Source organism: Microtus pennsylvanicus, chromosome 4 (genome assembly GCF_037038515.1).
Source record: "Microtus pennsylvanicus isolate mMicPen1 chromosome 4, mMicPen1.hap1, whole genome shotgun sequence".
Lineage (NCBI taxonomy): Eukaryota > Metazoa > Chordata > Mammalia > Rodentia > Cricetidae > Microtus > Microtus pennsylvanicus.
This window is the reverse complement of record NC_134582.1, coordinates 112,085,858-112,113,487: the sequence shown is the minus strand read 5'-3', so window position 1 is coordinate 112,113,487 and position 27,630 is coordinate 112,085,858. Positions and strand designations below refer to the sequence as shown.

Sequence of the window (27,630 nt, the reverse complement as noted above, 5' to 3'; positions counted from 1 at the left end):
TTAATAAATAGATCTTCACGTGCTTGCTAGAAGTAAAAAAGTTTCGGGTTTTAGAAATAGTAGGTGTTTTGTTTGTTTTGGTTTTGTTAGTCAGCCTTCAGTGTGAACCTGTACATATTCTGCTTAGTTTATAACTTGAAATTTTCAAATGAGTGAATTATAGCTTGATAGATTTAGAGTTGACTCTGGCCATTGTATTTATCTTAAGAGTTAATTTGCTCCTTATAGATTTTGCTAAAGCCAGAGGTGTGTTACTGAACAGCTTCCCTCTACAGATATTTCTGAAGAATGCAGATTGACATTTAGTGTGTTCTACCCATGTAGCTGTACTGTCAGTCAAGCATGCTCCATGTGTATAGAAAAATCTATGCATGTTTTCTGACCTGGAAAAAGTTTTCAAAACTACCTCATGATCTATTAACAGGTATGTCAAATCTTGACTATAAATTTGGGTCTTGTGGACCTTGTGTTATATCTCATAAGACTAGAAGGTTCTACCATTGTTGTGTGTATGTGGCTAACAGGTAATAGGTAGACAAACAAGCAAGGCAGTATTTCAGTAAAGCTTTACTATAGAAGCTTAGTTGTTTGGTAGTTCCAGACCCTTTCTGTAGTATGTGCTTTCCAAGTCAAGACTTCTGCCATGCTATGAAGTGACAAACAGTTTCTTTGAGTATATCTATACAATTTATATAGTACGTGTAGCCACAATTTCTTAACATTGTCATGACATGACACCGTGTCAATTGATTATAAATAACACTGTCACATAACACTGCATCTACAGCTGCTGGGTGCATGCCATTCATCCTTCCGCATTACCTTGTGCCATATAAACATGATGCATAGTCATTAAACTCTATACAGCATACATTTAAGAAGAGCAGGATCATGGTGCTCTATGGAGTGCTCTGTGGGTTTGATGCTACAGGGACACCCAGCAGGCCTATTCTGCCCATATGCAATAGGACTTAGATTCCCCTCAGCAGACCATGGAGAAACAAAGATTCTTACCCAAGGCTTAAGGCTTATGATAAAGTATCTGGAATGTCTCCTGAGGGGCCAGATGAGTTCCTCCTGGGTGCCATGCTGTCCAAAGGCAGGAGTAGCGAGGGTCTATGCTAGTGAGTCAGTCTAGATCTTAAAGTCAGCTGTTAAGAGTGTCTGCCTCAGGCCACTGGACCCTGGAAGAGGTGGTGACTGAAAATGCCTCAGGTTCGAAAGAGGCTGTGGTAAGGTCTGAGGCACCATTCCATAGGTGGGATTTCTTGCCTTTGCTTTTGTTTTCCTTCCCTGTTTCTTCCCTCCTCCCCAACTTGAGACCTCATTTTACATGAGGTGGGGATTTGTACTGAATTTGGCACAGTGGATTTCAGCACAGAAGCCCATACATCCTTAGAGTGGTCTTTCTACTGACAGCAGGTAGCAGGTACGGGGTCCACTAACATCAGGTACAGCATTTCTAGATCTGGTCTTGAAACAGTCCCAAGCCAAACCACTTTGGTATCTAAATCAACCAGGAGGATTTCTGCCCCTGCCCATTCCCTCTGCTGATGTCTCATCTATGGCCTCCTGGGCCATCATGCCACTGGCATCCTTTGGTGAATTACTCCTTCAGGGCACTGCCTGAGTTGACTTTGATCTCTATCTTTTTTTAGTCTACAATTTTTGTATGTAAATTTTGAACCTTAAAAGACAGTTTCCCAGAACGGCATCGAAGAGATCTGATAGCCTGAGGATACTAAAATGATTTCTTGGGAGAGGCCTGCAACTGAAAATCAGTCTCCACATACCTTTGGTTATTCCCTGGTCGTAGGTTTTATGATCAACCCATGCTCTTGTGAAGAGACTTCAAACTCAATGCCTCTGATTTCGATTGAACCCAATACTTTGCATGGTGACAGGCAGTGTGAAACTGAATGTTGACAACTCTTCCCAGCTCAGTACTTTTACTACACATGTCTATTTAAAGGCATATGAGCCAATTATTTATTCATTGCACTGAGGGCCCTGGTAGGACACACCTTTCAAATCTCTGTTTTCTATCAGAGGCCTCTGGTACCACAGTCAAACCTTGTGCGGATCGGTAATGAATCATTTTTGCAGCCGTGCTTCTTTATAGTCCACTGCTTCCCAGGGCTCTGCAGACCCACCCCTACCTGCTGGAATTTTAATTCTACCAGTAAAATTGATTCTCCCAGTTCTGCACATTATTCTCCCTGTCTTCCATTTAGCGCGTTAGTTTGCTGACAGTAGAGTACACAGCACTTAGCAGCTGGTTTGTGGACCCATCAGTCAGGAAATTGTATGATAAATAGGAGGTAGCCAGGTTTAGTGGCACTTCCTTCTGCTTCAGCAGTTTTCGCCCCACTTTGGAGAAGTCATCACAGAGTGTTTTGTCACATCCTAGGGCAAAAGATGGCCAAGGCGCTGTAACATATTGCACACATTGAGTTATGATGTACCCCAGCTGCGCTGCTCATGTGTAAAAAATAATCCTCGAGGTGGCTGATTTCGGGATGGCTGCTGGCAACAGGGACCTTTTCTTGTCTTGTGGGTTTTCTTGGACAGTGTTTTGGGTCTGTGATGGAGTGTGCTGCTGTTGCATAGAAACAACAAACGGAGATGCAAGGTGAGGCCGGCATTTGTGGACTCAGGGATGTCTTTTGAGGGATGCTGGGCTCACCTCGGTCACTTCCCCATGCTAGAGGAGTGCCTCTTCTGTATTCTGTTCCTTATCATTGCAGATTATGTCAAGCTTGCTTTGATTCAAAAGAGGAGTTGTCTTTATCAGTCCCCAAAATGTGGCTTAAGAGGAATGATTCCCATGAATAACCAATAACAGCTACTATTGTTCACATGGTCCTCAGTGACCCAGAAAATCCTGTTTAAACTTAATCAATAGGGAAGCATATGAATTGCAAACCATTAAACTACAGCTGGTTGTCTTTTGGCCACACAACACCACATCTGTTAATTTTCTGTCCTTTATTTAGACCCATTTCTGGAATTCATACTTGAGTTTCCTTGAGCATAACACTTTTTGTAAACAGCTACAAGATGCACTTGGAATTAACTTTCAAAATGAGAAAACTGTAGGCTTAGCGGGTGCGGACTTCACTAAACACTATAGTAATTGTATCTGATATTTTCTTCCCATGACTAAAACTGCAATGAAACTCTTCTTGAAAATGACAAGATGGGAAAATGCCTTCAAGGCCAGCCGTCGTGTTGTACGTTGTCATAGGAAAGAGACTGTGACACTCAGTAGACACTCCTGATTTTATTGGATTCACGGTTTGGTTCCTTTCCTATGAACATAGTCTCTGCAGCTTCATTAGACAGACGCATATAAAAGGTAATGACTTATTTCTTGGATATGGGAGGTAGTCATTAAATATGGGTACATTTATACACTTCATGTCTAAAACATCGTATTGAATTTCGTCATAATTTGTAGTTGCACCCACAGGGAAAGAACAAAATGCACTTACCATCCCCTTATCTGGTGGATTAATGTTAACAGTATAGTCAGGAACCAGCACATAAGGGACTGAAACTCTTACACTCCAAGTCCGACAGTTGTCACGGTGCCACCCGAGACAGGCGTGTGTGAGAAGCTCTTCAGAAGTGAGCCATACTTTATGATTGTGGAATTCCTGCACAGTTCTATTAAATGTGTCTTTCATTTCTGAGAATGGTGGCACGCGTGGGGTGGGGTGGGATGGGGTGCTGCAGAGTCAAGCCTGTTTTGGTGCGGAAAGAAATGGGAGACTGCCCATATTTGATGATCACCTGTCTTTATCCTGGATTTGATTGTGATTAGTGTGGGTTTCTTTCAAAAAATCAAAGTTTCAGGCACACTTAGTGAGGACCTGGCAGACTTTCCAACTAGTCTCAAAGACTGTTCCATTTAGTTTCATGTTGTCTTAAGGAGGATGCATAAGATAACTTCCACCAAAACTTGTTAGATAAATTAAGACGTTTTGATTTTCCGTGTGATGGCATTTCATCTCAGGATTGCTGAGTTAAGAGTAACAGTGAATTCGCCACTTGACTGAATAAACTTTTTCCTTACACTCAAACTAAGCAAGCTGAATGATGCTTGTGTTATGGGAGAACTGGCTCACATCCTTTGATAACTAATTGCTAAAACACAGTCAGTGTTTGTCATATGTACTTATGTGTTGTGTGAGACATGGCAAGTGATCACATATAACCCCACCTGATGAACTTCATGATGCCACAGTGACACTGACTTGATAATTCCAAATTCATTCCTTCTCTGCTTCTATGCTGCTCACTCCCTTCTTGCTTCGTAGTATAGCAAATATTCATGGAATAAGCGACATTGCTGTTTCGTAGACCTCTTGTGCTATTTCCTAGGTTTTGAACACTGCAGGATACGAGTGAAGATGGGGCCCTTCCTTGGTGGGCCACGTGCATTGATTCACTGCATACTCACAGTTTTTCCCTCTTCTGTCTTTAAAGGAAGGCCGCAAGGGGAACCCCCCCAAAAAAGGAGCACAGCTTACATTCTAAAAGATATATTGAGGATAAAATGGGAACTGGGTGGATCTGGAGGGAATGAAATGAGATTCATCCGGATTCAGCAACAGTGTAATAGTCACCGTGTCCACTTAACTTTTACGACTTGGCATTCTTAGTCGGGATACATCATTGCTGACTGTGCAGTTCACACACGTGTCTACTGTGCTTGGTGCAGTTTCCCAGTCCTTGTTGCCTGGTTCTGTACCTTCCAGTGACTGGTCTGGATGCTCCAAACCTGCTGACTGACCATGTTTGACTTGCCTTTAAGCTTGCTAATTATAATCTTCAGAATCCATGAAGAAACTAGGTACCGTTCTGAGATGTGTTGGCTGTGCATGTCAGTGCTGAGCTGTGTGTGCTTCTGCTGTGAAGGGTGACTGTCGGTGCTCAAGGGCCACATTCAGGGGTCACGTTCCGGCATATTTGCTGTAATGTCACTTAGCCCTAGTGCTAAAGGTACAGGTTTTAGTCTCTTTTGTTTTATTCCTTGGAACTTGGATAAAACATTAGTGCAAACTATCAGTCATACTTCTAGTTATACAACCCATTTAAGTTCTCTTCAGTTTGTATAGCGGATCACTATATTTTAAATAAAACTTTATTTTCAGACTTTCAGAGACAACGGGTACAAGTAAATTTGGGTAAGGAGGTTATGTAAAAGTAGAACACATATATAGGACCTAGCAGCTGATGGATAGGATGTGAGGAAGAGTAGAATCCCACCTTCCATCTCCTTCTAAGATGAAGCAGGGTGGATCTGATCATCACTCCCAGTCAGGTTCATGGGCCTCTTCTGGAAAAGATGAACTTTGACTACCCTGGTGTTGGAACAAAGAAAGGGAAACATGCATTTAATTTTTTTAGAACCATGTAAATATATGTGACTGTATATACATAGATACCGGCAGAAACCATGGGAAAGACACCTTTAAAAATACCAAGGACATGACACTAATGCATCAATATGTTGCAATGCGTTCATTTAAAATTTCACTTGACAGTATAGTTTTCTTCCTGGTTTTATGTCTCCCGCTTGCCTTCCCTCTGGGTAGCCTTCCTTCCAGGGTAGGAAGCCATGCTGTTCTTCCTGTTCTTGCTTTTCTGGTAAGGTATTAGATACATTCATAGGCTCTACTTTCTCCAGAGCAAGCATATATTATTTGCCTGGTATTATTTCTACAATATATCAGTGAACCTCCTCATTAGCTTCTAGTAATTATCAGAGAAATTCACTGTTAAAGTTATATTGTTTTTATTATGTGTATTGCGTGTGTCTTTATGGGGTATGTGCACATGACTGTAGGAACCCATGGAAGCCATGCACAGGTGTTCGATCCCTTGGAAATGGAGTTACAAGTGCTTTTCAGCCACTGGACCTGGGTGCTAGGAATCAAACTCGGGTCCCTCTGCAAGAGCAGCAAGTCCTCTTGATCATTGGAGTCATCTCTTTGGTCTCAACTCCTGAAATTTTTAAAAGACATTCCATGCAGTGACGTTGTCCTGAGTTGAAATGATATCTCAAAGTAATCATTTTATGTAAGGTGTGCTTTCTTTCCTTTTCAGACCCTCCTCATCTTTTCCCTGCCTTCCATCCTCCTGTACCAATTGATGCCAGACATCATGAGGGCCGTTACCATTATGATCCATCTCCTATTCCTCCATTACATGTGTAAGTATTAAAACGTTACTCATTAATAAAATGGATCTAAATACTGGCTTTTATGGCTTCGGGACTCTTAATGCATGTCTTTTGGGCTTTGAAGGTGCAATGGCAGTGTAAGATGTTACTCTTAAAGCCTAGCAAAGCTCTGCCTGTTCCTAGACTCACTGAATCAGACCTTGAGCTTTCTGAGGCTGCCTGTCACATGCTTTAGCTGGCCACTGTTTTTTGAATATTTCAATGATGAGAGACAGACAGCTCTCTCATATAATGTGAATTATAAACTTAAAGTTAAAGGGTTAAAGTTAAACCTTACAAAAGTGGAAGTTTACCACTTACAATATGTTTGGTTGTGATTTAGGTTTCAAGTTCTACATGCTAAAATTTTTGTTACATGAAGGTTCTGACCAAAGGATTACAGTGAATCAAAACAAAATGTTTTTTGGAGGATTTTCAGAGTCCCCATGGCCCGTAATGCTAACAGTCACGTGATTGATGAGAATGTCACCCAAACAAAATGGCAAATGTGATTGAACACATGGTTCATGTAAGATAAAAGAAAGAATGCAGTGATAATAAAAGGAAAAAGAAAATCTGATGGAAATATTGTCTCACTTGGTTTTGAGGAGAAAGAAAAAGACTCGTGGATTTACAAACTAACAGGCCATTGTTCTGTAGTACCATCCAGAAAACTGTCATATACTGTAATGATTGGACAAACTCTCTGGGAGGGGCTCTTTCCCGCTAATGGCCTTGGTACACATGTAGTCATATGTAATAATCACCTTCTGTTCTGAGATAGTGGAGTTAGAAAAGCAGGAATAATACTTTGAAGAATAACACTGGTTATATAGATGCTAGATTGCCCCTCTCTGACTATTAGTTACAGCTGTGTAATTATATGGTATACAGAAGAAAAATGAAGTTGTTTTAAAACAAGTCCTCCTCTGTGAACAGAATTAATTGATATTAACAGTCCTAACTGCATGCCCAAGTACACATATAATATTTTACCAACCGTTTTTTGGATCCATCTCCCATTACTGAATTGTAATTTCAGTTCAGATTTGCCTGGAGGTGAGTAATAAATCTGCATGGAGACTTATGTGAGTATTGCAGAAGTGGGTATTCACAGAGGGAGAGGGCAGGAACTTGTGACTTATTCTTCTTGTGACTTTTACTGGAATGCTAGCAAGTATTTACAGGGTTCTGAAGCCTGCTAAAAATACACTCACATAAAACCAAAGGACCAGTTTCCTCCTACACAAAGGGAAGTGGATTTGTAATTGTGAGTTTTCAAGGTGACACGTAGCTCTCCTGGTCTTACAGAACCCCTATGCTATGGATGGGACCACATGGATCTCAGAAGGGGTTCAGTCTTTGTGTCTAGACCACACAATATGTTAGAGACAAAGATGCCTAGTTTAGCCCACATCTAAGTCTTTCTGATATAGTAATGTAATCAGATTTTCTATGGAATCTGGGAGTTCTTCACTCATTCAAAAACCATGTTCTACAGAAATATTTTTAACTGACCTCAAATAATACACCGAACTCTTACCTCTGGGTTTTTTGTAGTTCATCCTAGAAGTAAATTCAATTACAAGTCCACCTATTGGTTCTCTGACAGAGTTATAGTAACAACAAAGCTTCCTATAGCCCCTGTTACATGCTTGGATTCTTAACAAAGGCAATGGCACAGATAAGGTTAAGTCATGTCTGGAGCAGCTGTGAGTTGACCTTGGGCTTTTTCTTCAGCTATGACTCTGGGCTGGGCTTTTTAGATTCCTCGTACTTTCTACTTTGTCAGCCAAGTTTTAAGATACTTAAGCAGTAATCGACTAAATTGTTCTTGAGCAGCAGCCTGTATGTATAATTATCAAGGAGTTGTGCTGTAAGGCTGGTTGACAGTTCTGGGGGTTCCGATAGAATGCTGTGGCTGTGGGTGTGGAGCAGGGACCTCATGTCTGTAGTTCTTTGGGACTGTTCCACTTCTGCTTGTCTTAGCCAATCCCTGGGTAGATAATGAGCTGAAAATGTGGGCTCCAGGAGTTAGAGCAAGTCACATCTCCATGCCTTTGTAGCATGACATTCTTGGCATTGTCGTCAACATTGTGATCTGTGGCTCACGTTCATATTATCCAGGAGGCTGTGTCTATAGCATCCCGTGTGTACCCAAATATTGTTGTGGTTTTCTTTTTGCTTGCTTAGGAATTGTCACTGCTCTTTGTTAGTTTGTGGAAAGGTCTCAGCATATGGGCAGAAAGACATGGAAATGGGGTTCAGTGAACAGCTATGCAGGCCGCTCCAGGCTTTGAGATGGTGGCTGAGTTTTGGTTTTGCCACTCACTTGTGCCATAGACTCTAGCAAAATTCACCATGGTGTGGTCCTTTCACATATTGAAATGAAGCTATCTGCATTGCAGGAAGGGCTCACTCAATAAAAGAATAATCCTGTATATATTTTGCAAACGCGTGCTTAAGGTTAGTGAACCCAGGCACCAGGTTTCTTTTGGTCTTTCTCCTTGATGACCCCAGCAGCCTGTAGTCATGACAGGTGATAAGGGCACACCTGCGACTGTTAAAGCTGAGAGTGTCGACAGCAAATGTGGTCCATATACCCAAATCTTTAAAGTAGTAACTGTAAAATAAAAAGGTATCTTTTCCAGATTTTGAAATGCCGAAATGCTTGCCTTTAATTGGCTTCTAGAAAATGAAATCAAGTGAGCTTTTAGAGTGAACATTTTTAATTACAGGAAGATAAAACTTGGAGATATTCTCATTATTTTGTAAACACAATTGTTCTTCTGGTGCCAACTTGAGAAACTAAATTATAAGTCTCTGAAAAACAAGGGACCGTGTTGATGGAAACGCTGACAGACCAGTGCTCCGAAGGATGTCAGGCACTGCGGTAATTATGCTATCATATTCCATCATTAAAGATTCTATTGAAAAGATTTATAAATTGCCCCTCTTTTTAGATAAACCACCCTATATTAAGGCATCAATGATATGGTGCAGAATTAAATTAAAATCTCATAAAATGAAATATGTTCTGTATTAGCTGTTTGACACTTAATTTGCCTCTGAATGAGTAGAGGAAATCACAAATTAACCTGCTTTTGTTTTTCCAACCATGGCTTATTAGGTGTTAGAACAACTGCAATTACAGCCTAATAATAACCAAGGAGCCTTATAAATATGTACGGAGATATGTCAGCTTATGTTTAAAAGCCGAGCTGGTGATCTAAAATGCCTTTAGCTCACCTCCTTGCTTCCGCATGGTTATCTGCACGTTATGGATGAGCAGGGTAGCTCAAGTATAGAAACTTAAATGGACTGAAATACAGTGCTGGAAATAATATAAGATGTATCGGTATTTCTTTTAGCTCAAAAATCATAAATTTAAATTAAAAAGGTATAGTAAGTAGGTGAGTCATGGCATAGATATCATCTCTGTCTATAGGTTGTCACAATAAATTGTTTTATGAAACGGACAGTTGCTGCATCATGTTTATGACGTTCAAATAGGTTCCTAAGCACTGACTATGAGAACTCTTTCCTCATCTTCTGAGGTGTTCTGAGTAAATTCACCAGGCTGTGTGCCCAACTGACAATGGAATGTCTCTTTCTTTCTCTGATTGTTATGAAGACAGAGTTTATGTACAGGGAAACACAGTGTTTTAGGGGAAACACCAAAGTCTGCATAGCCTATTACTGAACTGGTTTGGTGCCTCAGTGGTAAACCCGAGCCAGACTCACGGTGCAGTGGCGCATGTGGGATTCTGTTGAGTCTTCTCTCTCTTTCCTGGCTTCAGCTGTTTACATCGCCCTGTATCAGAGCAAAGCCTGCGATCGCACACTGGATTCTGTGGGCCTTGAAGCTCCCTAGCCTACAGCTTACTACCAGTCTTAGAAGCTTCTTTGAAAATGTAGACAGTTGGTTGATTATATCTTGCTCCTCGGGAATACACTCGCATTTTCAAGTGACTGTTTTCTCCAGCAGTGAAGAATGTGCTCTTGTATTTTGAGCCTGTGTGCGTTTTAAGCGTTGGAACTTAACTTGATCACGCTTCTTTTTAAAACTAGATATGATGTATTTTTAGCAACCCAAATTATAAAGTGTTTTGAATTCCAGTATGATTTCATTCACATTCATTTAGGGCTCGCAGGATGTTTTGGGGTCTGTTCTGTATGTAAAAATTCTTTTGATCTAAGTTTTTCTCATTCATGAACCAGTATGAATTAGGTGTTGGACTCTCCTTTACTTTATACTGAGATCTGCAATTCATTTTTCAAAGCTGAGTCCTTAGTTACTAATCCACTGCAATAATTCAAGCCCCACTGATCTGTTCTTCTTGCCAGTGGAACTGAGCGCTCTGCTTGCCTCGTGCTGTGGGTGAGAATAGCACCTCGCTAGGCTGCATCTCCAGCCAGCACAGGACAGTGGTGTGTGTCGCCTTCTACTCTACTGATGCCTTTAGAGAAGCTGCTTTCTCTTTTCTGTCCTGTGAGAAGCCAGCACTCTACTGGTGCCTTTCCTTGAGTCAAGGTGGCTTACATGGAGGCTACCCAGCTCCTTGCAATCACTGAGAAGAGCTATTCTTTTCACAAGAAGTGGCCCACCTCCCGCTGCCTGGAGAGGAAGTACAGGGAAGAGCATTCATATTAGCTTTGAAATAGAGTACACTGGGACAGGAAGGTCCCCCCGCCCCCCATGATTAGACAGCCTTTTAGCTTGAGAGCAGAAGGTGAGCATCAAGTTTGGAGAATGATTGCATTCATTACTTCCCGGAGGGAGAGAGTGCAAGAGAAGATAGACCATTATGGTAAATATCTAGAGGAAGAAACCGTTAAGTAGATGACCAGGGCTACTACTCTGCCTGCTAGTCTCCTGCATGACTGAACTCAGCATCTCCTTAGTGCTAAATATGCTTATTGGGCGTGCACAACATATTTCTTTAAAAGAAGCTTTCAGCCTGGCCCCTTACTTAAAATCTTTATGATGGGTACATATGCAAAACAGTGGTTTCGCTCCATTCTGAGGGAATACTTCGCTAAGATAATGGCAAATTAGAAAAATCTTGTATTTGGGGCATAGCTGGTTTGGAATATTTTAATAGTATAATTTAAAATGAAGAAAGAAAAGTATTTTTTATTTATCATCCAGTGTTTGGATCTGCCATAGATGACTCTGAGACTGGTAACATGTAATAGCATCAGATTACACTGAGCACTGTGGCAACAGAAGTACCCCACCTTCCCACATAGAAAAGGTAAAAAACTAGGTCGTCATTGCATCTCTCAAGGCAACGACTGTTTATTTCCGTGCACACGCATGACTGAGCCCGTGCCCTACACACTGTAACTCCCAAGTAATTGTTTCTAATGTTGACAATGCACTGTTGTTTGTTAGGCTGCTGCCATTTTTTCTCTTTATTTTCCTTATTTTGTTAGAGTATGTTTCCTCATGCTGGCAAAGTTAGCACACTCAGAAGTGCAAAATCAAAATACTTGATTGCTGAGATTCTATTTAAAAGTTTCTCTTGCAATGGGAAAGGCTTCCCACGGCCAAGCTGATCCCTCCATAGTCAGCTACTGCTGCAGAGATCTGCTGTCTCCTTGCAATTGGGTCACTAGTTATATTACAGATATCAGAATTCCATGGATAAAGCACAAAAGAAGCAGAGTTTGCATGAGAAAAAATACATAATAATGACCACAGCCAATGGTGATGACTTACAGTTTTAAAGGCTTTCCGTAATTATCTGGTGTTATACTTAAAACAGTCCTATGATGGAGGTTTTATAATTAGCCCCATTTTAAGCTTATGGGCATCCAAACATAACACAGACAGCTTTTTCTAGTGGGCCAAGCCTATATTTTATTTAGTTTAGGGAATAGACTACACATTCCTTGCTCTGCTCGTAAAAATGAACGCCATGCACTTTGCAGGCCTGGGTTTTACTTAACTAATTCTATCAATTGCCTGTGGGATGTGTGGGCACCTGATAATGGTTTCTGCAGCATGCTAAGATGAACACATGACAGTACGGAGGAGTGCCGTAAAAGCTTCATACATGTTCAGTGCACACTGCTGTAGAATGTGAGGCTGACAGGACAGTTTACATATCCAGCCACAGGTGTGGTACATCTAATGACTTTTGACAAGTCGGCGTTAAAACACGCATTAGTAACCAACACTTATTTAGGTACATCCAATAGAATTCAGGCCTCGCTAACTTAGTCTCAGTGTTTATTTGCCTGGAACGTCTTTCGTTCAGATACTCAGCTTGCTTCCTCACGTTTATCTTCCTGTCTGGATGTCTTGTTACCAAGTTCTACCGGGAGCAGTCACCTGAATTAGCGTGGGGCGCCTAGACCAAGGCTGGCCCACCATCTGTGTTTCTCAGTACAGTTCCATTGGAACACAGTGACATTCACTGTGTACTATTTCTCCAGCGACTTCTAAGGGTAAGGGCATAGGTGAGTAACTGTAGCGGAGAAAGTAGGATCTGAGGAACCTGGATGCTAGTGTTGCTAGCCCCGTTCTAAAACAGCGCCCCCTTCAGGCTCACTGTTCGCTGCTGCATCTAGGGCTGCGCATAGTAGTTCTCAGGAACTTTCAGCCGCTTCCGCTCTGTGCCTGAGAGTTTTAACTGTACTTTGTCTCAGTTCAAAATATAAGTGAAAAGGTTGATTGTGGTTTTTCAAAGCAAGCAGAAAAGTCTTAGAACCTTCAGGATCCGTTTCTCTCTGCCTTCACAGACAACCCCCATTGTTGGCTTGAATGTGGGACTGTCACCTGCTAAACTTTTCAAAATTTTGATAGGTAGGCGTCATAAATTCTGATCAGCCAATACACGTTTTACTTGACATTAAGAGTCGAACACGAAACAGATTGTATTCAAAAGGTGTAATACTTCTGCTTTGCAGTGTTTCTAATGACTGAAATATTGAATCTCCTCCTCAGTTGCAGAGAAAGCAGGCCCTAATTACAGCATACATTCACGGAGCCCGAGCGGCTGCTTCTTGGAAAAAATTCCTGTGTTCTTTGTGCTGCGCTCAGCAACACGGTCCGGAGCAGATATTGACTGAGGCATTCACGGTCACTGAACCGGAAGCTGCCGACTCTATAGTGGCTGCTGTCAAACCTGTTGTGGGGCCTGGGAGGTACTGGACTGTAACCGACTTTTTTCTTTGAGTACAATGCTTCCACTCATGTTAAGCCTGCCTTCAAAGAAAACAGAAATTGACTGCATTCTTTTATTTAGTTTTCAAAATTTGAGTTCTATAAAATTGAACTTTAACAAAATTTATCTCCACAGGAAGACACTTAGAAGTGAGTTTCACAACGCAAATGCTGCCCCGACTGGAGCTGAGGACAGGGCTTCTATGGGTCTATCCTTCTCTTAGCCATAAGAGCGCACTTTGCACTAACCAGAGACAGGCCGTTTCCTCTAGCTGCCCAGCAAGTTCATTTAAGTCCTTTCCCTGGGGAACCAAGGGCCCAGAACACAGGGCTGCCTGTCATTCATTCTTGTTACTGTTGTATCCCCATACCTGCCCCCAGGGAAATTCAGTCACCAGGAAAATAAAATGTTAGCAGATATGTTTCTAGTAATGACTTGTGAACTCTTTGAATACTAAATGCCAAATTAGCAAGAGTATCGCCTCTTGGATGATCCAGGCGTGCTAAAAGGAATGAGTAGCCGAGAATGTGCCTGTTTTTACACAGCATATGTCAGGGAGCTGTGGTGAAACATTTGGATACATAATGTTCTTAATACATAATTTTGTTTTTCCTACCAGAGCAGGTATGGGCATGCTTACATTGCAATTTGGTTTTGCCCTCGCTGGATGGAATCGTGAAGGTGCACCAAGTTTTAAAATTCAGGGGGAAAGCAGACAAAACAACAGCACACTCTCAAGCCGAAAACACCAAGTACAAAGCTTGATCTAGTGATCCCTCGCCCCTCTGTACTTATTTAAAAGAACTTTGTTTTTAACTTTTAAAAAAAATGTATTCTTTGAGTCTACAGCATATTTGAATTATAATTCACTCCTTTTGCTTAACTTCCTAGATTCACCCCCATTCAACTTGATTTCCCCTCCTCCCCAAGACCAGAATATGTGGGTGATTCACCAGGAGCCACTCTCTTAAGGAAAACGGTGTCTGTGTCTCGCACCATCTAAGAGATTCTGGTAGCTCCACAGCAGGAGCTGGGATTGTGTGCACAGCTCTGCTCTCTATGCTGGCGTTTAGTTAGCTTGGGTATGCACAGGTCTTGGCATGCTCTCGCCGAGTGCTGTGAGCTCATATGCACAGCTGCCCTGCTTTGTCCAGAAGACAAGCTTACCTTGTAGTCATCCATTGGCTCTGCTTTCACCCTTTCTACCCCAGTTTCTACAGTGATCTTTGATCCCGGATGGGCGGAGGAAGGCAGGGGGAGGATGAAATGTATGTTCTCTGGGGTGCTGAGCATTCTGACATCTCTTGTTCTCTACTACATGGCCAGGTATGGGTCTCTAGGTTAAAATACCATTTACTGCAAATGCAAGTTTCTCAGATGAAGGTTGAGAGATTCATTGATCTATGGGTATAATGATAAGTCATTAGGAATCAGTTTAATACTATGTCTGTTTAGTCATATAAATAGTGGTTAGGTACTCCCCTAGGGTCCATGACTTGTTTGGCCATAGGTTATTACCCTGATAATGTGCCTGTATGGGTTTCATCTTGTGGAATGGGACTTAAATCTAATCAGAAGCTCCGTGATGGTTGTGCTCTTGTTGCACCAGTGAGCAGGTCTTGCCAGGGCAGTCATTATTGTAGATTCCTGGAGGTGTAGGTGCTGTAGCTTGCTTTGCCTTCAGCATTCTGAAAGGTAACCTGCATCGAGCCATCTCTGTAGCCTGAGTCCTCTGTCCCTTTTGTCTACATTAGCAGGAGAAAAGAAAAGATTTCAGGGCAGGAGCTGCCATAGAGCATGAAGGTGCATTCCAGTAAAGCAAAACATGAATGTTTGTGACCCAGAGCTACAAGCTAGCCTAATGTTATGGATTAAGTGACATCTCAGATGTTTAAAAGTCACAGGTACTTGAAACTTTGCTCTACAACTGGAGGGACAGATTCATATAATAAAGTTCTCACTTGGGACTGTTACAGGAACACAGGCTTGGCTTCAGTCTAAAGATCTGAGCAAGCACTAAAGTGAATCACACTTCCTCTGCAGTAAGAGGAGTTGTCTTTAAAGAAAATCATATAATATATTTCGTTCATATCTTTCCTTTCCCTCTGCTTTTCCCAGATACCCTACCAACAACTTCATATTCTATCTCTCCAAAAGAATAGGAAAAAGGAAAGGGGAAAAAAAAGCCACCAAGCCAAAACAAAACAAACAAAAAGGCACACTAAACAAACAGACAAAACAAAACCCAACAAAAAGAAGCTGATGACTGCTTTGTGTTGTCAACTACTCCTAAGCATGAGGCTTGCTCTGGAGTATATTATAGTCAGCATCACTCCACTGGAGAAAACTGATGTTCCCTCTCCCAGCAGGTCTCAATTGCAAATGGCTTCTCGGTTAGGGGTAGGACTTTGTGCCCACTTCTCCCTGCTGGGGTTTTGTCTGGCTAAGCTTCTTACTATTGATGGGAATTAACACAGAGACCCTCAACTGCACAATGCATGAAGAGTGAGAGACTTCGGAGCACTGAGTTCTAAATGGGTTGTCTTTATCACAGCCCTCCCCACAAGGCTCCGGGATCTGTGTGGAAGAGGAGAGGATAATTAGAGACAGAGCTGGTGATGATTCCCAAAAAATGGTGTTTTCTAGGACTGATACACATGTAAACCCATAGAAAGTGTGGCCCCATGAATTTCTAAAGATGTTTTAGAAGGTTCATCTGTAGACGGTCCTTCACTTCCAGGCCCACCCCATTGTTTCTTAGGTGCCTGGTGGCCTGGTTTGAGTCACTCCAGGTTGCAAGGGCTTAGCTTACAGGGGTTATGTCACATGGATACATGCACCTTTTACTTCCTGGGAGGAGAGTCATAGTCTCATTGAAATGCGTGCAGATAATATCTAAAACAGCCATATGCAAACATTATGTCCTATCGTGGAGCTGGGAGGAAGGAGCCACGGAAATTATTTCCCCCATTGACAGTAGAAATCACTGAAACATGTTACTATGATTTATGTTGCATGTGAGGAAAGCTCTGCTCACTTACTACAAACTGCTTTTTACTGAAAAACCAAACTCTAGCTCTCCCAAAGAAGAAATTCCCCACATTTCTAGTGTGAACTGTTTTCAGAATGCACTGCAAACATCTGGGGGAATTTCCAGTTTACAAACCTAAGCCCTAACAGGTGATCTGACTCCTCACGAGTACTCTAGTTGATCACATCCTACCTGCTGGGGCTACAACAATCAATTTAAAATTATGTAGATCATATTAGTGTTATGTGACCTTCCATGTTAGGTTGCTATCTTACAGGCCTTTATTATATTACTACAAATATACACACAGACACATAGTATGTTAGGTTGCTCTCTTATAAGTCTTCATTATATTATTATACACACACATACACACAGACACCCACAGTATGTTAGGTTGGTATCTTTTAGGTCTTCATTATATACTATATACATATATGCACACACAGTATGCCCACTCAAAACCTGCATGGTCTTCCATTTTGCTGGAAGTAATCAGGGAAAGTAAAGAGGTCAGCTTGAAGTTTTTAAATCTTATTTAAATGACCAAAGTCTAGGCACCTCAGATTTGAGTTTTTATGTCTGTTGTAGTATGTACTAGGAGGCCGTTTGTTGGTTTCCAGCTGCTCAGTCCCGAAATAATCACACAGAAACTGTATTAATTAAATCACTGCTTGGCCCATTAGTTCTAACTTCTTAATGGCTAACCCTTACATCTTAATTTAACCCATTTCCACTAATCTGTGTATCGCCATGTGGCAGTGGCTTACTGGGTAAAGTTCCCAGCATCTCTCTCTGGCTGTGGCTCCAAGGCGTCTCTCTGGCTCCGCCCTTCTTTTTCCCAGCATTCAGTTTAGTTTCCCCACCTAGCTCTGTTTCCCTATAGCTCTGCTATAGGCCCAAAGCAGTTGCTTTGTTAACCAATGGTAATCACAGAATACAGAGAAAAATCCCACATCAGTAGTACATGCAGTCATTGCATAGAAGGAATGTTCTCCCATCTCAAGATTCTCTGGAAGTAGAAGGATTGTGGGACGAAAAGCAGGGAAGACCTGCTTCAGGAAGCTGCTATGTGCCTTAGTGCATGTCACTTGCCACTGCAGAAAGGACACAGTTGTGAACTTAGTATGCTCTCAGCAAGTCCTTGAACATCTCAGGAGTGACTCCTCATTCTTGAAAGGTAGCCAGCAGGCCGTAGGGATCTGACCTGGCTGCCTTGTCACGTGCTCGCTTTTGCGGTTTCATTCTGTGATCCGAAGCAAATGTCCATTGCATCATAACGAACTCAGGCTGAGTTCTCCACTTTTCCACCCTTCAGCCTAAGTAGAGACTTGGGTTGTGTGGGTCACTGTTTGCTGCTTCTGTTTGTGGGGAAGAGAGATTTGCCTTGAAAGAAGAGGTTGAATGGGAAGGAAATGCAGAGTGCAGCCCCTCCCCCGTGTGTAGAGGAAGGGAAGCCTTCTTCCTAGGTCTATTTGCTTTGCAAGGGTCTTCTTTGATGCAGTCTTTTCGTGGGCACCCACTGAAGTCTCAGTGTACTCAGGCTTTAGAAAAGGCCATTGGCCAGTCTTTGTTTTCTTTGTTGAACTGTTTATTTTGCTTTCTTCCCACGAGGTTCCCTGGCCCTGCTCTGACAAGGCTTTTCTGCATGAATTACATTCCTCAGAGCCACAAGTCTCCTAGTTCTTCCAGTCCATTTGATTCTGGCTTGTGTGTTCAGTCTATAGCTTCCATCTGCCTGAGGTCTTTGCCAAGCAGAATACTTGCTAAATGACTCTGAAGACCTAAAGACATTTGTTAAAAGTCGTTAGTGAGAAGAGTCAAGATCCATTCAGGTTTGTAACCTGGCCATTCTGCAGCCATTAAAGTGAGTGAATGCTAAGCCGGTTGCTTTCCTTTGAGTGTGGAGAAGGCAACTGAAAGCTATCTGTGCAGTTTGGTCCCCTCATGACCAATTAGTAAGTGTCAGTTGTCCTGTGGGGGGTGGGGGTCATATCCATTCCATTTAAGTGAAAGCCACATCTAAGCCATCTCTTCATTTGTATTTCTGAATTTTAGACTTTTCCACTTGTAAATCCTGTCCTTATCATTTACAGAAGTCCATTGTCTTCTGTGCAGAAATAACAACAACAACAACGAAAAACAATATTCAGATGTCTCAGCCATAGCTGTTTCCTTTGCTTCTGTGGTTTTTTTTTTATTTTTTGAAGTTTAGTTTACAACTGAAACAGAAAAAAATAACTCCCAAATTCAAAATTAAGCCCTTAAACTTCCACTAATAAATGCCAAGATTATTGATTTTTGAGTGTGTTTTACCTCACTGCAGCTGTCAGTGACATAGTTATACAGTTGGCAAAATTTAGCTGCCTTAAGAGCAAATTTCTGGGAGAGAAAAGATGCATCATATACATTAATACATATTATAGATGTAGTGATTAAGATAATCATATATATCTAAGTTTCAAAGGATAAAAATTAATTTTCAGAAAAGTAATTGGGGAATGAGAACAAAAGTATTCCGAGTGATAATAAGTGAATGTTCATAGTGGAAGAGGGTTTCTAGAAATGTGATACTTTTCTTGATATATTTTTCTTTTTTCTATTTTAGTTTTTCTAAACAGCATTTCTCTGTAGCTTTGGGGCCTTCCCTGGGACTAGTTCTTGTAGACCAGGCTAGCCTCGAACTCACAGAGATATGCCTGTCTCTGCCTCCTGAGTTCTGGGAATGAAAGCATGCACTACCACTGCCTGGCCTCTTGATTAAAATTGTTATTGGCAGATTAAAGCTAAATTCCAGACAATTCAGCTTAAAAAATACATCTGTCTGCCTGACTGTCTATATGTGTGTCCATGTGTGCAGACGTGTGTGTGTGTGTGTGTGTGTGTGTGTGTGTGTGTGTGTGTGTGTCGCATGACAACTTGGAGTGGGCACTCACCTTTCACCTTTCACCGTGCAGGTTCGGGGAATCAGACTTGGCGTGTCACACTTGGCAGTAGGCAGCTTCACTAGCTGAGCCATCATCCCATTGGCCTTAGCTGGTTTCGTTTGTTTGTTTCAACCTGTGGTTTTTGTTGGCTGGATTATTGTTATTTGCGTGTGTGCAGGAATCTTGACTTCATTCAAGCATGTGAAGTGTCTAGTACCAAACCACGAGCCTGCATCTATCAGCCAGGCACCTAGAAATAGTTCGCTCTTTCCTGGAATTTCCAAGATAAAAGATACCGTCAGGAAAGGCTGAACAGACTGCAGAAACAGTACAGATGAATTTCTACTCAGATGTTTCTTGAAAAGGCTTACAAAGTGTCCCAGGAGCTGCTTTTTTATTTCTTATTTTTTTTTTAAGACTCGATTTGAACTAGGCTCTCGGTATGTGAGCATGAAGAGTTCCCTAAATGACTGAGTATTCTCAGGGCACAGACTTTGGTGACAGAGAAAAATGACCCTGACTGCAACTCTGTTGTTCAGTTGTTTTCAGCCAGCAGAGGTACTTCCTGCTTCCAGGAGCTGTGATGTTAGGTTCCTTCTTAGCTAAAACAGCTCCTGACGATATTTCCTGCGTATCCCAGGTAATGTTCCATGGGCCTCACTGAAGAATGTATTGCCTCCAAGAACAGGCCCTCTCTACCTGACACTGTGTTTGCTGCATTAGTTTGTGGTGATGTTGCTTTCCTGGCTTTCAACACAGAATTCCAGAAAATGCAAACATTAGCCCATGGATTCTGATTATCCTCTTTTGTTGGGGTATCACCGGGTATCCAGGGCTGACCTGGAACTCACTCTGAAGACCAGGCAGATCCACCTGTCTCTGTCTTCTGAGTGTTGGGGTTAAAGTGCTGTCATGCCAGGCCTGATTATCTCCTTCTGTTCTCCTGGTAACTCGGCCTGGGCCAGGTTTCATTCTCAGCTCTGCTACGAATTAAGTGAGTCTTTGAGCTTTTTCCTGACCTTTGTGTTCAGTTGCAAAAGCCCTGGAGAATGGACTGTTAGGGGAATGTCTATGTTGGTTCATTGTTTTTTTCCTTTTGTGCAGAATCGCTGAAAGGGATTCTGAAAACATGGCTCTACCCTGTGTGCACTCACAGGTCCTTTTATTTTATCCCAAGAGCCATAGGTGTCTGTCAGATTACTTAATCTCTCCAACTCTGCTCACCACCCATCCCATTCTCTCTCTAGGAATCAATGAAGGCCCCTCGCACAATGTCTCACACAGCATAGAGATTTCCCAAATGGCAGTTTGCTCTATCCATGGCTAACCCCACCCTTGAACACCTCTGAAATTAGGTGTATTTTACGGCCTGCAGTGGGTTTTGTCTTTGTGGGTGAAGTGGCACTCATGAGGCAGCTTCAGGTGTCTCTTAGCAAAATTACTTTGTTTTCATTTCCCCTTTTCATGCATGGACTATAGTGATCAAAGCTTTTAAAGTAAAAACTGTATCTGGGTAAGTCTTTCAGAGTTCTGATAACTAAAGCAAAATCTGAAAGCGAGATGAAAATATTTCTCAGAATCCTGCATCTTTAAAGTCATATCACTTTAGAGTTCAAAATGTGTACTTGTTTTTCTTTAGCAAAATAAAAAAGAAGAAAAGCTTCTTGGTCACCTTTTTTTCCTGCTCAAATCTCAGCTACCGTTTCCTAAATTTCACAATAGTGAGCCTACTTTGAAAACTGCAAAGTTAAAATGTAGAGAGAATGTTTTCAGAACGCTTCTGCTGCCTACATCGTAGAAAATGAAAAACGAGGGGCTCCTCAGCCTGGCAGGGGATAAAGAGGAAAGCGTGTGTGCGCGCTGGCTGAGCCGTGTATTTGTGAAGATGCATAGCACACGCTCCGAGAGGGTAAGGCCTCATGATTAATGGTGTTTATTCTTGACAGAAGCCTCCTTTATTTATCTGCAATACAGTTTAGTGATTTTATCAGGCACCTGAATGAAAAATATTCAGTCATACCAATATTGCAGTGTAAATTGAGTAGAGTCACTTTTTATTATATCTTTCTGCCTTATCATCAGCACAGTAATTTTCTAGCAGAGGTTTGATATGGAAAGGCTGGATTTAGTCGTACTTGACACAAAGCCTCTTCAATTTCCTCTAAAAGTTCAGGCTTAGAAGTGTGTGTGTGTGTGTGTGTGTGTGTGTGTGTGTGTGTGTGTGTTATAAACACCTCTCTCCTATCCAAGCAGTTTGAGGGTTTGGAAGAATAAAGATAAAATGTACAAACCTAAATGGAAAAAAAACCCTGTTACTATAAGAATATGCAGTGGCTGGAAACTCACTGGTGAAGCTCCTCCGCTGTGTGAGCTTCTGGCCTTAGCGCAGGAGCTTTGTTGGGATGTATGGCCCCACTCTTCTCATCAATCACTATCAAGCCTCATCAGCATAAACCTGGGCTTCCCATTTCTCCTGGAAATAGCATCGAAGCGGAGGAGGAGAGTGCCCCAGAGAGGACATCAGTAGCTGTGACGATGCAGCACTGTTGCAGGAATGAAGAAAGGAAACAGACTCGTTTTCTGATGAGCGATGATGGAGCCTCACTTTCCTGGCTCGGAATTCCACATACACCTGTCTTTGCTGTAAACATCTCTCTGTGTCTAAAAGCGTGCTCACCGTGAAGTCAGGATTAATTTCTTAGACTCTACCATTGTGGTTTTCATCATTGGTTCATACCTAGTACTGACTTTTAAGCAAAATAAATCCAAGATTATTGCTTTTGAGATTTTTAAAATATCTACTTGTCTGAAACTGGCTAACCATCTAGGTAAATGTACAACTGTTGTACATTATCTTTTTAATGCTTTTTAAAAATTCTTTGAAAATTTCATACAATATATTTTTCATCATATTCTTTCCCATCCTGCGTTTCCTCCCTGAGCTTCCCTCCTCCCTACCCACCTAACTTTGTTCTCTCTCTTAAAACAAAAAAGAAATAAACCACTGAAAAGCGCAGAGTTCAACTTTCTGTTGGCCAACCGCTCCTACGCATGGAACATAGTGCCCTGGAGTGCGGTTGATATGCCCAGTGTCACTCTGCTAGAGAAAACCTACTTCCCCCGTTCCAGAAGCTGGGCATTAATAGTTTTTTTTGTTTGGGGGTGGACCTGGAGCCAACTTCCCTTCTTTTATGCTGGGATTCTGTCTGGTTTCAGCTTGTGCATGTCTATTGTTCTATTATTTTTGTAAATGTATTAAGACTTTAAAATGAAATTCCTCTCCTTTTTTTTATGCTTCTGATTCTTAGATTTTGTATTTTCACAGTGTTCTGTCTATCTTGAAGTTAGTATTCATATTTCATTATCAGTTTATCTTTTCTATGTTTGAATGTTGCAGCTCCTCCAACTTGTCTTCAGTCTCCAATATTCTGTCCTGTCTTTGGTCTGTTTCAGGGTTGAGACATTCCACTTCATGGTTGAGGCATTCCACAGTGCCTTTTATTTTACTTAATGTGTTTTGTTTATATTTTTAAAATTTGGTGTTTTTTCTCAGTATTTATGCCTCTCTAGAGTTCATCTTTCATATCTTATACTATCTTCCTTACTTTCTCAGCTGTTTGTGGTCTGCTGGAATTCATTCAGAAATTTCATTTTATTTTTTGATTTCTTAGGACACACCTGCTTAGCCTTTGAGCACTTCAGGATTGAGTGTAGTTCACTGGACGCCATTGCCTCAGGATTAGTAGTTCTGCAGAGCTGTTGTACTCAGTTTCTCATTCACTTGTGGAAAGTTGGACATCAGGAGTTAGATGACTAATTGGGTGTATTTATTCTTTAAAAGTTTATTCATTTGTTTATTTATTTTAAATCACCCAGAAGGCTTTAGAAGTGATGCTGGCTTTGTTCAGTAGGGATCAGGTGCTACAGAGTTGATGTGTTATTTTGCTTTATGTCAGTGGTAGTTGGAACTCAACATTCCACCCCCTGTGTTGCTGTGATTAAGCCATTGTCTGCAAAGATAGTCACTATCAAAGGCAAGCTGGTAATAAGTAAGAGTCAAAAAGTTAGTCATCTTATTGGCACTAATAATTTTAGGAGGCAAAGGAGAACTAAAGTAGCAGTTGCACTAATATTATTTATCATGGATAGTATGTGTGGAAATGAAAGTGGGAAGGCAGGGCCAACAGCACCAACAAAGAAACTTAGGGTTAGACTAATGATGCTGGTTTTAAAGAAAAAAGTAGAGGAGAAAAATACATGGAAGAGGAAACGGTTTGAGGAAAGAAGAGGTAGGTGAGGCAGCCTTCGTCAGAGGTTGACTGAAAAGAGAGGAGAAAACGAGAATTAAATGAAGAATGCCATTCCTGGTTCTTGAGGAGGAGTAGCCACAGAGGCAATGCATACCTCACTAAGTGACCTGTGTTTTTCAGCGAGAGGAAGATGGAATAGAAAAGAGCATAGGTTTAGACTATAGGAGGCTGACTTCCTGTGTGTTGCATGACTCCCCCTCCTCAGTAGTTCTGCTCTGGTATCTGGACCTCCCTTTGGGACATCTGGGGATATCCAAGATTCTAAGCAGCTCATAGCATAGCAGAAGTCACATAACCACAAGGCCAGCACTATCGGCTGGAGACCCGTGGTGTGACCAGCATCTGAGATAGGGTCTTTTTGAGATGATGTCCTTCAGTTGTTCCAAGCTGAGTTCATCCCTGTTCCAAGCCATTCAGTCTACCATGCTTGCTATACTTCTTTACTCCAGAACCCATGGATCTACTCTGTGCCCTCTGCCCCATGCCACTGGGGCCAAGTGACTGTGTTACCAACTCACTAGGGGTCTTCTTTGAAATGGTCCCAAAGCTTTTTCATTAATGAAGGCACAGCATATCAGCCCCCTTTATCTTTACTCTTTATGATACCCATGAATAGGGCTACGATATGGATTTCTTTAGGCTGTCGGTCATGAGTTGTGTCTCTTAGTTGGCTGGCTGAGCTCTTTTTCTAGTCCTCTGGATGCTAGACTCTGGATTTTCTCTCCTTCTACAAAAGTTCTGTTTTTTTTATTTCTATTAAAGATAGATACATTCATATGTGATAGATATTTTCTCATTACCATGTTCACGTTATTCCTGGAAATTCTGGAAAACTAGAACTATGGGTTGTTGGCCATCTTCCTCTCCTGTTCTGTCCATTTGAATATTATCTTTGATGTGCATTTGGAAATTTATCAAATTTCAGAAAATAGTGCCTGTAGAATGAGGGGACAGTTGGGAGGAAAATTATTTAAAATTTTTGCTTATTTTGGAAGAAAAACAGTTCTAGGACTGGAGAGATGATTTAGTGGTTGGAGCACTGGCTGCTCTTCTAGCTCAATTCCCAGCACCCACCTGGTACCTCACAACCACATCAGATCCAGGAGGTCTGACTCAGGCTTCTGGAAGCACTGGCACATTCTTGATACACAGACGCACATGCTAGCAAAACGCCCGTACACATAAAATAAAGTGAAATGTTTATTTAAAAAGTACCGTCTTTTAAAAATGAAAAGAAAGTTATTGAACTAAAATTAGAGAGAGGATAACTGTGCCTCCTTCAGGAAACACACATTAAGTTTTTCTAAGATTGGAACAAAGCACTCTGAAAGAGGTTAGATGTGGGTGCTACTAGAGAATGCCAAGGGGGTTCAGCAACTGGGGGCTCAGCTCAGTAACTGGGTTTACTGGCTTCAGAGCAGCTCAGGCCCTGCAGGAGCCAAGAGGAAATCATTACAAACAGGCTGTGGCAGAGAAGTGACTGTCCTTCCCCAGGCTACCCTCAATAGCAATAACAGCCACAGATGCGGAGTTGCAGGGACCCATATTTACTAAACACTTACCATGTGACAAGTCCCAGGCTAATTGCTGTCTGTTTTCACTAGCTCTCTCCTTCCTTCTCTGTGCCTTCTGTTTCTGAGATTCAAAGCCATAAGGTAGATCCTTTCAGATATAAACAGACCATATGTTTTAAGTAACTTCTACTGAAGTATGTCCTTCAACTTGTCCCATCTTACTGTTGCTTGTAATCTCTTACTCTACCACACCGCTTGGTTGCAGGCTTCCACTGGGGGTCTTGGAATGCATCCCCTGCAAATAAGAAGGAAAGCCTATGGTTTATTTCTTTGTAAAAATTAAAGTAAAATATTGCCTGCCTTATCCGTTGAGGCCAAGTAGTAGTAGAGTAAAGCAAAGTTTGAAAACCTCCTTCATTCAGCAGAAAATCTTGAGCCCAACAAGACTTTCCCTTGGGTCTAAAGATACCTAAAAATGCACAGCCCAAGGGCAGTAGGGAATCGAGGCAGAGGAAGAGAGGCCACTCTGACCTTGTCTAGATTGGCCTCCTCATTGGGACTTAGATAACCCTATCTATGGAAGAAAAATCCATAGGCGAAGAATGGCTATTCAAAAAGAGGAACCTGTTAATTTTGAAAAGGAGGAAAGAAAAGGGCAGTGTCTGTACACTGTTGACACAGAGTGCTGGGGAGGCTCCTCGGAGAGGGCTGAGTTGCCCCAGATCCCTTCCTCTCACAGCTCCAGGGCTGACTAGGAAAGGACTTTACAGTTAACAGCTTACTTGATGTTAATCACCTACTCGGAGGCCACTGTGTGTAACTGAAGTATGTCCCTGCGGACTTTGTCACGTATCTGGAGCACAATAATCGGTTATTGTACTTCTTATATGCTTGTGTACATTTATGCAATATAAAGTGCATAATGTATTAAAATACATTTTGTTTGTTTACGTCAGGGCAGGGTCTCTCTTCGTAGCCCTGGCTGTCCTGGGACTCGCTATTTTTAATAGATTGTCTTAGTGTCTTTTTTGTTGCTCACAGTTCCAGAGTATAGTATAGTCCATCATGGCAGGATAAACCAATGAATGAAGCAGCTGTCTATTTAGCATCCAGGAAGGGGGGCCAGGTTTGTGTTTCTAACGCTTTAGATGCTTTTTCTTTACATTTTTAGCTACTTTATTACTTTTTGTGTGTACACATATAAATGCAAGCATATGTCCTGGTGTATATTTGGAGGTTAAAGGATAAATGGTGTCGTTCACAGTGGATGGGTCTTCCTCCTCAATTAAGACAATTCCCTGTAGGCATGCTCAGAGCCCTGCCCTGGATGCTTTCTGTTAATGTTTTTGTGCTCTGCTTCCTATCCCTGATGACAAAGCATTCAAATATATGAGCCTATAGGGGCCGTGCTTATTCAAACCACCACATAGGGTCTGATGTGGAAGTCCATCCCAGACAGAATACACAAAGAAATAGAGCAGTATAGAAGGTGGACCTACAGCCTCTGCAGTGCTTGGAAGCTAAGTCGTCATTTGGACATTGTTTATTTGCTTTATAATAAAAGGTTTTGCTAGCCATTTTCAGAAATCATTGGTATCGAGTTGGCACGTGTGTCTTCTACCTCTCGCGGCAGCAGGGAGGAAGCTGCTGGTGTCCCAGTTCACCTGGGCCATGGGTCAGGAGGCTGATGTGCGTAGGAGGGAGTTTCAGCCCACATTCGGGTCATTGCATCAAAGACCCTGCATTTTATTAGTGAGTTCATGATCTTAGCCACCTCATGTACTCTCTGGCTTTTTACTAAGGAAATCCTGGGAAATCTAAGGAGGTTCTTCAGGGATGAGGACAAACGAGCTCTTATTCAATTTGATGCTGTGGAGACTATAAATAGGTGCTTATAGCAGCTGTAATCGTAATTGCCAAAGTTTGTAACTGTCCATGATCCCTTCCGTAGTGCTATGGATAAGTAAACTATGGTTCATCTTATTAATAGAATGGGGTTTTAAAGACAAACAGGATTACGACACTTCCAAGGAGATGGATGGAATGGAAAATTATGTTCAAACAAGCAAGACCCAGAAAGAAATATTTATTTTCTGTCATGTGGAATCTAGATTTGAAAGAAGAAGGAAGGAAGGAAGGAAGGAAGGAAGGAAGGAAGGAAGGAAGGAAGGAAGGAAGGAAGGAAGAAAGGTGTTGAACTATCCGTGATGGTATGAGGAGGTAGGATGAAAGAGGATTATAACACATGGATATTAGCAAAGCTCATTTATGTACCTCTATAAACATCATAATGAAATCCGTTACTCCACAGAGTGAACACACACTGTAGGGAGGGAAGGAGGCTTTCATCAATGAAAGGACATTTGAGGAACCATTGTTTATCACTAAATGAAAGACCATGTTCTCTAGAGAGTATTGAAAACGGCAAGACCCTACTAGTATGT

At 41.7% G+C, this 27,630-nt stretch overlaps 1 protein-coding gene across 1 annotated transcript in view; it reads left to right on the top strand.

Moving 5' to 3' along the window:
• Positions 1–27,630, top strand: part of Gli3 (GLI family zinc finger 3) — a 257,726-nt gene that overhangs the window by 137,232 nt on the left and 92,864 nt on the right. The window contains exon 4 of the mRNA XM_075970160.1: positions 6,115–6,220. Coding sequence (XP_075826275.1) covers positions 6,115–6,220 — 106 coding nt within the window. The remainder of the gene's footprint in view (positions 1–6,114; positions 6,221–27,630) is intronic.